Source organism: Mchenga conophoros, linkage group LG3 (assembly GCF_057382185.1).
Source record: "Mchenga conophoros isolate Kocher_MC1m ecotype Shallow Benthic linkage group LG3, M_conophoros_male_GT1.1, whole genome shotgun sequence".
NCBI classification, from domain to species: Eukaryota; Metazoa; Chordata; class Actinopteri; order Cichliformes; family Cichlidae; genus Mchenga; species Mchenga conophoros.
The window spans coordinates 35,400,907-35,412,019 of NC_140528.1; the positions used below are offsets into that span (position 1 = coordinate 35,400,907).

The 11,113-nt window shown below is 41.0% G+C and overlaps 1 protein-coding gene across 1 annotated transcript; it reads left to right on the forward strand.

Annotated features, from left to right (window-relative positions):
- Positions 1-7,823: 7,823 nt before the first annotated feature.
- LOC146578369 (nuclear factor 7, brain-like) lies at positions 7,824-10,211 on the forward strand. The gene is made up of 2 exons (XM_085259206.1): positions 7,824-7,954; positions 8,056-10,211. The coding sequence occupies exon 2, from the start codon at positions 8,073-8,075 to the stop codon at positions 9,225-9,227; it is 1,155 nt and encodes a 384-aa protein (XP_085115332.1). The 5' UTR covers positions 7,824-7,954; positions 8,056-8,072; the 3' UTR covers positions 9,228-10,211.
- The last annotated feature ends 902 nt before the right edge of the window (positions 10,212-11,113 follow it).

Genomic DNA, 11,113 nt, shown 5'->3' on the forward strand with positions numbered 1-11,113 from the left:
TCTCTGGTGACCTGTAATCGTTTTTCTTTGGCGCCAAAGACTATTACTTCAGTTTTGTCTTTGTTTAGTTGGAGAAAATTGTGGCACAACCAGTCATTAATTTCCTCAATGCATTTACCAAGAGCCTGTACAGGGCCTCGGTCTCCTGGTGACATTGTGATATATATTTGTGTGTCATCTGCATAGCTGTGGTAGTTTATTTTGTTGTTCTTTATAATCTGTGCCAGTGGGAGCATGTAAATGTTAAACAGAGGGGGTCCCAAGATGGAACCTTGGGGAACTCCACATGTGATACTTGTCTGCTCGGATGTGAAGTTACCTATTGATACAAAGTATTTCCTGTTTTCTAAGTATGTTTTGAACCAGTTTAGTACAGTTCCTGAAAGACCTGTCCAGTTCTCCAGTCGTTTGAGTAATATGTTGTGGTCAACTGTATCAAATGCTGCACTGAGATCCAGTAAAACTAAGACTGACATTTTTCCACTGTCTGTATTCAGACATATGTCATTAAACACTTTGGTCAGAGCGGTTTCAGTGCTGTGGTTCTGTCTAAAACCTGACTGGAAGGCATCGTAGCAGTTATTCTGTTTTAAGAAGTAACTGAGCTGTTGAGAAACTGCTTTTTCAATGATCTTACTTAAAAATGGGAGATTTGAAATCGGCCTGTAGTTTTTCATTTGTGTCTTGTCAAGATTGTCCTTTTTCAGTATAGGTTTGATTACAGCAGTTTTTAGTGGTTCTGGAAACACACCTGACATTAACCCTTTAAGACTTACCATAGAACCAAGTCCACCAGAGCTTATATTATATTTTTACATGCTGTGGAGCCATTTTTGGGAGCATTTCAAGTTGCTATACATCAATACAACCATTATAGCCCAAACTTTAATAATATGTCTGCATTAGGTGCATAGTAATTACATAAATTGCAAAAAAGTGCAATAAACTACAAAAAAAATTGAAAATCGTTTTTGTTTTTTTAACATATATTTCTAGTTAGAGAAATTTAAGAGGCTTATCCCTCAAAACTGTAAATACAAAAAAGTTGCACAAACTAGTTTCCCACCACAGGAAATTTATTTTGAGTGTCTTCATAGTTTTATTTTTGAAATACACCAATTTTTATATACTGCAGGAAAAACGAAAATAAATATTATACTGCAAATTTGCAAAATAACAGCATATGCATCAAATATGAGTCCTAAGCATCCCAGAAACGACACAGAAAGTCATAAACTCAAACATAACTTTTTAAAACACAAGTATAGGCTCATAAGGCCCCGATCGTAAAAAACTACATTTCCGCAAAATGACGTCACTTCCGGTTTCGGGCAGGTCATGCGGTCATGTGATAGTTCGCGCTGATGGACGTAGGAAGTGTTACAAACAGCTGATCGGATCGGCGAAGCGTGTTTCTGGAATATTATGTTTTTGTTGCTGCAAGTGATTTTTATGCAGTTTTTGCAAAGATATATGTGGAAGGAAACTGAGACCTAGGACAAGCTGATGGCATAAGATGTAAGTACATCTCCTCCGGTTTCATATGCAAAAAAAATGATTGCGCTAGCTCACGTGGTTGCAGAGCTACCGGGATTTAAAAATAGTTACGCAAAACAGAGCGTGCCCGCTCCGATCGGCTGTAAAGGGTTAAGGAAAAGTTGACGATCTGTAACAGGTCTGGCTCTAAAGTCTTTAAGACCTTTTTGAAAAAACTTGTTGGCAGGACATCTAAACAGCAAGAGGCGGAGTTCAGTTGACCTAAGATGTCCTCCAGGTCTTTGCTGTTAATCGGGTGAAACTGTTTGATGGTGTTTAAACAGTTTTTCGGTGGACACAGTACATATCCCGGATCTGCTGTTGATGTACCAACTGCTTGTCTAATCTTTTGGATTTTGTCTGTGAAGAATTTGGCAAAGTCATTGCAGGCCATGGTTGAATGAAGTTCAGCTGCCACTGGCACAGGAGGGTTTGTTAGCCTGTCAACTGTAGAAAATAAGACCCGAGCATTATGGCTGTTTTTAGTGATGATGTCAGAGAAGTAGGACCTTCTTGCATTCCTCAGTTGTAAATTATAATTGTGAAGTTTCTCTTTATAGATGTCATAATGAACCTGGAGGTTTGGACCCTCTGTCTCTCATACTGGCCCTCCCCAGGCGGCGATTAATATCCAAGAATAATAGGAGATTCCACTGTGTTCTCATCTATGCGGCAAGGAAGAATATACTACTCCAATGGATTTATGAAAAAGCACCAACTATTAAAGGTTGGCAAAGAGTAGTGTTGGATCTAGTACCATTGGAATATCTTACATGTATACTGCATTCAAAAACAGATCAATTCTTTAAGGTGTGGGAACCATACTTGAATTATGTGGAACCTGATGTTTCTAATATTATGTTACAAGGATTCTCTTGAGTGTTCAAACTGCAACGTACTATTGGGACCACAGGTTTTGTACTGTATTGTATTCTCTCTTTATTTATTTATTTATTTATTTTTAGATGGAACTGAGCTGGTGTTCTGTGCTTAGTTATCAGTCTGTTTTTGTTTTGTTTATTTATTTTTATTTTTTGTTAGTTTTTATTTATTTATTTATTTTTGGTTCTGAATTGTACACTTTATTATGTTATGTAATTATGTACTATTTGTGAAAACAGAAAAACTAATAAAAAAATATATTTAAAAAAAAACACCAAATAATTTTTAATGATTTCATTTGTTGCAGCTTTAAGGCAGGGATGACTCCGGGAGTTGCTTTCTCACTGCATATGCTTTATTTCAAAATCAGATCGATGACAAAAACATACAGCAACTCCTCTTCAACTCCTAGCCCTTGGCTGCAGTGGAAAAAGAGAACGACTCCAATCCCCTTCAAGGAACCTACGTACAAAAGAGTTTTCCTGACACACCAATGGGGCGTTCAATGCCATATTGTAAATATGAGTACTCTGGCACAATAACAGTTCAAATGAAAAATACACCAGAACAAACAAGCAAGAAAAAAAAGAAGTGTGGGGTACCTTTCAACCAATGAACAAAGTATAACAATTTATACTTTTTAACATAACCCGACCCCGTCAATATGTGTATCTCTCACACTCTCCCCGACTCGAGAAATGTCGTCCCGACATAAATGTGCCTTTCAATCTACAATCCATAGAGAACAATAGAATGGCATGGACTATTTACCAGGTTACATTACACCATTTTTTTAAAAGTTACCCAAACTACCGTGCACTGTAGTTGTGTATACAGGGAGTGCAGAATTATTAGGCAAATGAGTATTTTGTCCACATCATCCTCTTCATGCATGTTGTCTTACTCCAAGCTGTATAGGCTCGAAAGCCTAGTACCAATTAAGCATATTAGGTGATGTGCATCTCTGTAATGAGAAGGGGTGTGGTCTAATGACATCAACACCCTATATCAGGTGTGCATAATTATTAGGCAACGTCCTTTCCTTTGGCAAAATGGGTCAAAAGAAGGACTTGACAGGCTCAGAAAAGTCAAAAATAGTGAGATATGCAGCAGTCTCAAAATTGCAAAGCTTCTGAAGCGTGATCATCGAACAATCAAGCGTTTCATTCAAAATAGTCAACAGGGTCGCAAGAAGCGTGTGGAAAAACCAAGGCGCAAAATAACTGCCCATGAACTGAGAAAAGTCAAGCATGCAGCTGCCAAGATGCCACTTGCCACCAGTTTGGCCATATTTCAGAGCTGCAACATCACTGGAGTGCCCAAAAGCACAAGGTGTGCAATACTCAGAGACATGGCCAAGGTAAGAAAGGCTGAAAGACGACCACCACTGAACAAGACACACAAGCTGAAACGTCAAGACTGGGCCAAGAAATATCTCAAGACTGGTTTTTCTAAGGTTTTATGGACTGATGAAATGAGAGTGAGTCTTGATGGGCCAGATGGATGGGCCCGTGGCTGGATTGGTAAAGGGCAGAGAGCTCCAGTCCAACTCAGACGCCAGCAAGGTGGAGGTGGAGTACTGGTTTGGGCTGGTATCATCAAAGATGAGCTTATGGGGCCTTTTCGGGTTGAGGATGGAGTCAAGCTCAACTCCCAGTCCTACTGCCAGTTTCTGGAAGACACCTTCTTCAAGCAGTGGTACAGGAAGAAGTCTGCATCCTTCAAGAAAAACATGATTTTCATGCAGGACAATGCTCCATCACACGTGTCCAAGTACTCCACAGCGTGGCTGGCAAGAAAGGGTATAAAAGAAGAAAAACTAATGACATGGCCTCCTTGTTCACCTGATCTGAACCCCATTGAGAACCTGTGGTCCATCATCAAATATGAGATTTACAAGGAGGGAAAACAGTACACCTCTCTGAACAGTGTCTGGGAGGCTGTGGTTGCTGCTGCACGCAATGTTGATGGTGAACAGATCAAAACACTGACAGAATCCATGGATGGCAGGCTTTTGAGTGTCCTTGCAAAGAAAGGTGGCTATATTGGTCGCTGATTTGTTTTTGTTTTGTTTTTGAATGTCAGAAATGTATATTTGTGAATGTGGAGATGTTATATTGGTTTCACTGGTAAAAATAAATAATTGAAATGGGTATATATTTGTTTTTTGTTAAGTTGCCTAATAATTATGCACAGTAATAGTCACCTGCACACACAGATATCCCCCTAAAATAGCTAAAACTAAAAACAAACTAAAAACTACTTCCAAAAACATTCAGCTTTGATATTAATGAGTTTTTTGGGTTTATTGAGAACATGGTTGTTGTTCAATAATAATATTATTCCTCAAAAATACAACTTGCCTAATAATTCTGCACTCCCTGTACTCCTTTTGTATCAGTTTAGGTTTTTTTTTTTTAGTCCAAATTTCAATCTATCAAATTACCATGCTATTTTACTGTAAGGGCGTTAACTTTGTCCACATCTCATGTGAACACTGAGCATCTTCCCTTTACTCATACACATGTTCGGCCTGCAATCCATGTGTCACGATATCTCAATCAACATAGGTACATTTGTTACCATCTGAAATAGGGGTACAAAGTGTAAATATTATATCTTCCTCTTTTACCAAGGTTGCCAGTAACCCTGAACATTCACACATTTAGTGGCCACTATTCTTTCTTCAAGACTTGGTTGTCCAAGTTTACTATAGGTCAAAGTCTGTGGTCTCCTCCTTTCTCTCTTTGGGTATGGACTTGGCTGGTCTGTTTCCAAAGCCTCTTCGACATCAGAGCTGCTGTCCACCTCCCCTGCACCCACAATAGCCACATCCTCTGGTTCCATATTGTCCATCTTCTCCTCATCAGTTTGGCTGGGGTCCCCCTGGCCATCTCCTGACATGTGAGGAAACTCATCTGGCTCACCCCCGTCCCTTAGTGGCATAAACTCTGCCGCTGTGGGGTCCAATGTGGGTGAACACTGAGGCTCAGGATAAGGCCAGGTGAAAACCGCATCAGAAAACTCATCTGTGTCCTCCTCCTCCTCCTCACTCCCCACTTGTATGCATGCTTGTTTCCGTTTGTTATAATGTTTTTTCCTTGTTCTAGTACTAGTTACAGTTGCCTCCTTATCTGCTGGGAGCGGAAGAAAATCGCAAGGCAACAACATATTCCTGTGCAAAATCCTTGTCCTGCCTTTACCATTCTCTGGCTCTAACTCAAACACAGGACTGTCCTCTCCCTTTTGTCTTTTAATGATGTAGATGTTGTCTTCCCAATAGGAGCGGATTTTACCTGGCACACCCCTCTCCACAACATTTCTAACAAGGACACGACTCCCTATTTAAAGTGGTGGACCATGCACACTTTTGTTGTACTGCTTTTTACCTCGGCCAGCCGACTTAGCTGCATTTTTGGAGGCGACAGTGCAAGCTTCAGCCATTCTCCTTCTCCATCTGTCCACATAGTCCTGGTAGGAGCCTGAACTGTCCTCCTGCTCAATGCCAAAGAGAAGGTCAACTGGTAACCGTGGTGACCTACCAAACATTAGGAGAAAAGGAGGGTAGCCAGTGGCCTCATTAACAGTACAATTGTAGGCATGTACAACTTTATGGAGGTGGCTTTTCCAGTCTCTTTTCTGTTCCTCTGTTAGTGTTCTTAACATTGAGAGCAGGGTCCTGTTGAATCTTTCGGTCTGCCCATTTCCTTGTGGGTGATAAGGAGTAGTGTGTGACCCTTTAACACCAGCCAGTTCTTTTAAATGGTTCAATAGTCTATTCTCAAACTCTCGCCCCAAATCGTGGTGTAGTTTTTCTGGAAAACCAAACCTGAGACAATAATCATTGAATAGTTTTTCTGCTACAGTCTTAGCTGACTTATTTGTAGTTGCATAGGCCTGAGCGAAGCGGGTGTAGTGGTCCATAACTACAAGTATGTATTCACACACCCCTTGCATTGCTCCAGGTGCAAAAAGTCAACTGAAACCAACTGAAATGGATGAGTGGTCTCTATGCTCAACATAGGTGCCCGTGCCTGCCTGTTTGGCTTCCTCTGTTTGAGACACTCACAAACATTACTGACAAAGTGTTCAATGTCTCTTTGCATCTTAGGCCAAAAGAAAGGGTCCTTTCTGATCCCAAGTGACCCATTTGTTGGTGTAGTTCATTGAGCACTAGCGGGTGGTAAGCTGAGGGGAGAACTAGTTGTTTTTTGTGTCGAGTCTCTCTGAACATAGTTCCATCCTCTCTGATTTTTAGTTTGCTCCACTCTCTAGCTAATGCTTTAAACTCAGTGCTCTCAGTTTTAATTTCCTGTGTGGTGGGCCTTTTGTTTTGCACTACAGACTCATACATTATACCTATCACGGGGTCTTGCCGCTGTGCTGCACAGATTTCCTCTCTCGGTATTGGCTGAATCATGTCCAGGGGGGAAAAATTGAAAAATGAAACAACAAAAAAATAAAATAAAATATTGCTCATCAGATTATAACAGCTAAAAACATGAAATTTGCATTAATTCGATGACCTATATCAAATATATTCGAACCCAACAATAACACCTCTCACTATTGCCAATATTGATAAAACTAAAAAGAGTAGGCCAACTTATGAAAAAGGCAATGTGGCAAAATGTTGTAATAAAACTATTACAACAACTAACATCTGAGTAGAAAAGGGGTTTTTTTTACTGTAAAAAACATATTTAACAAATTATTTTCATAACTTTTCTTAAAGCATGCTCAATCACCCAGGTAAATAAAACCCCAAAAGTCTTGATCAAAGACCACTGATCGATCGTTTTTGATTGATGGCTGTGACAATTTGAATATTAATGATCACAAAGCTGAGGTTACAGCCTATTGTTAGTCTGTGGGCGAGTTTTAGTTATTGTGCAAATGTACTGTTTATAAGATTTAGGGAAACCTCCAGTCAGTTGATACTGAAGAAGTCACTTGGATGAGTGACGAAACATTTCTCTGACTAAAAATGCTACGTCCAGATGAACAGATCCAACCTTTTTGTAATTTTCTGAACTGAATGACTGAGTTTTTATCGAGGTATTCTTCTGTTTTAATTGCACGTGATTCACGATGAAATGCTTTGCTTACTTTGCAACAAAAACAACACTATCAAAGCTGCCCAAAGAGGCTATTCATACAATGAATTATATAATGTAGTTTGTTCATGCCTCTATACTGTAAATTATCCACCAAAGCAGAAAAAAGCAACATCATGTTTTCATGCTCCTGCAGCACATTGATGCTAAACGTTCTCAAACAGCTGATTTCATGCACTGACCTGTGCAAGTGAAATGAGATAAACGCTGTTAATCAATAACTTTTGCAGCTTCTGGCAGTCTGAACTTTGGAATAAAACACACTCTGAGTTGTAAGGGCTGTAACAACAACAACACTGGAATCACACTCACATTTGGTCCAAACTAGCAGCTTCCTCTGAGTGAGTCCAGCTACAGGAGAGAAAAGTGGAAAACTCCAACACTGCTGCTTCAAGCTGCTGACGCTCCACACACTGAATGTGAGTTTGAGCAAAAACACGACTCAAAGGAAGTTTCAGTGAAGGTGGTAGAGGAGGGAGGGGAACCAGGACTGACTGTACTTCCTGTCTGCTGTTTTCAGCTTCACTCGCAGACTCAATGGCTTCCAGATCAGAGGAGGATCTCTGCTGTCCGGTCTGTCAGGAGGTCTTCAGAGAGCAGAGCATAGTGCCAGTGTGTCACATCTGCAGAGAAACAGAAAAACACACCAATCACAGATTCAGACCCATCGATGAAGCTGCACAACAACACAAGAAGGAACTTCAGGAAACTCTGGAGCCCTTAAAGAAGAAGTTAAAGGTTTGCAAACGAGTTCAAGTGAAGTTTGATCAAACAGCAGAACACATTAAGGTCCAGGCCCGACACACAGAGAGGCAGATTAAGGAGCAGTTTAAGAAGCTTCAGCAGTTTCTAGCAGAGGAAGAGGAGGCCAGGCTGGCTGCACTGAGGGAGGAAGAGGAGCAGAAGAGTGGGATGATGAAGGAGAAGATGGAGGCTCTGAGCAGAGAGATAGCAGCTCTTTCAGACACAGTCAGAGCCACAGAGGAGGAGCTGAGAGCTGAAGACGTCTCATTCCTGCACAACTACAAGGCTGCAGTGGAAAGAGTCCAGCGCTGCCCCCTGCTGGATGATCCACAGCTGCCCTCAGGAGCTCTGATAGACCAGGCCAAACACCTGGGCAACCTGACCTTCAACATCTGGAACAACATGAAGGACATGGTCTCCTACACTCCTCTCATTCTGGACCCAAACACTGCTCATCCAAAACTCATCCTGTCTGAAGATTTGACCAGTGTGAGACGACGAGGAGAGAGGCAGCAGCTTCCTGATAATCCAGAGAGATTTGATTATTACAGCTCTGTCCTGGGCTCTGAGGGCTTTAACTCAGGGACTCACAGCTGGGATATTGAAGTTGGAGACAGTACATGGTGGGGACTGGGTGTTCTAGCAGAGTCTGTGAAGAGGAAGGGAAGCATACTGTCTGGATTATGGATAATATGGTTTGAGGAAGATAAATACTCAGCATGGTCTCCATTAGCAGGATCCACTGCTCTCGCAGCACAGATGATCCAGAGGATCAGAGTGAATCTGGACTGGAACAGAGGAAAGCTGTCGTTCTCTGATCTTGATACTAACACACACATACACACCTTCACACACACTTTCACTGACAGGATGTTCCCATACATTAGCACTGATGATGAAGTGAAAGTGTTGCCGTTGAAGGTGTCAGTGTCAGTGGAGCAGAGTTGAGGATGATGATATTTCTGTTTTTCCTTTTTTTCTTTTTAAAAATCCAGTTCTGTCTGGCAGCCTTTGCAATCAGAATTATGATATGAATGCACTGTTGTGCCAAACACATTTTGCTTTTCCAAATCAGCTCTGTATATTCTCTATGGGCTCCCCTTGTTTAAGGTTTAACTGTTTATTTTGTCTTCTCTGTCCCAAGTAAAAGATTAAAAATGGTTCATAATAATATAGTGATAAAAATGTAATATTTCAACTGTGGTAATTTATGTTAAAAAAGAGAGTCATTTAGTTAAAAATATATTCTATACAGTCAGCATTAGTTTTTCTGTATCTTATTTTGAAGGAGTAATCTGTGATCGCAATGCATTGTGGAAAGCAGGAGCTGCAGTCAGTTGGGAAAAAAGCATTGTACAGAAAACCTGCCTATCTGTGTTTAAATTTCATCTCCTGTGGCCTGAATCTTTATATACATCATCAAAAGCAATGGCTGTAAGTTTATTACATGTTCTGGTTTGTTTTATATGTTTTATATGCTGATTTAGAGATCGTTGTGTGAATGTGTTTGTACCAGAAATTAGCCTTATCCCAGAATCGGTTTTTGCTTAGAGCATGGTCTATTAACATAGCAATGATGCTAGCAATCGAATATGCATATCAGAGGATTGTTAAAACTACTGTTTATCATTACTTAGCAGCTAAGACTAACTTTGATACATGTTTTCTATTACTAACTATTTCTTTTCTGCATTTATTTCACAATGTTAAAGAGCTAAAGGATATTTTATTTTCTGGTTTATTTTTTAGTTTCACTCAGAACTTTCATCGAGCTATTCAACCCACAGTTGTAAAAGTTGTAAGCCGTCGAGAAGACTGTAATAAAGGAGCAAGATGCTCAGTTTCCTGGCTCATGAAAATTGAGTTTGGCTTGCTGTTGACCTGCGTTAACATACACAGTGTATCCAACACGTAGCGATAACAGTATATCGTCTATGCATGCTATTTTGGTTATTACAATATATGTTGTATAGAGTATGATCCTGTCTACGGCAGGGCAAGAAGGAAAAAGGGAAGAGGCCCTAGATGGGCACCTATGGCCAAAGAGTGACAGCCCCAGAGGGCCAGTCGATGAGCAGCAGATCCCACTATAGGTGAGAGCCGAGACCAGGGTCCCAGTGCTCCATGTGCTGAAGAACTGCCCAGTACACAAGACAGTTACCTCCTGACATGGAAGAGCTCAAAGCCACCCCTGGCCACCAAGGAAGCCGGTGAACTACCACACCACAATGTCCAACCACCGGCCCTGGAACCAACAAGTAAAAATGCCCAAGGTGAAGCGGTCAAAAGTCTGGCTGTACTTCACAACAAAAGATGCAAACTCAGCAGCCTGCAACAAGTGCTTTAAGGTGATACTGTGCAAAGGAGGTAACACCTTGAATCTGATGACGAACCTGGTGATGTATAGTGCTTTTTTTTTTAAAGCCGAGAAATGCGCCGTATTTGATAGCTTGCTGCGAGACCTCACACCGTGCACATCTACTGCGGGTGTGGTGCCTGTTATCGGACCCAGAGTTAGCAACATCTCCTAAGAACCCGAAGAGGAGAGTCCTGGCCCCTAGCCCTGCCAGTGTAGCAGAAATGATGATGGATGATGATGGCAGCAGCAGCCGTTCTTCTCTGGGCGAGTAGCTTAATGTTGTTTGTGTGTAATTTACGTTGAGTAGGCTAATCACGTTATTAAATTAATGCATGTAAGGTGAACTAGCAAACACCGTCGTAGTTACATGCAGCTGTCTTCTTGTTTGATGGCAGATACTCCCTTCACCCTGGTCCAAAAGCCTAAAATGACCATAGAAAAAGTGGAAAACAGCTAAACATGAGACATTTTTGGA

Bases quoted from the DNA above. Each gene is read 5' to 3' on its own strand.
- LOC146578369 (XM_085259206.1), top strand. From the start codon at position 8,073: ATGGCTTCCAGATCAGAGGAGGATCTCTGCTGTCCGGTCTGTCAGGAG.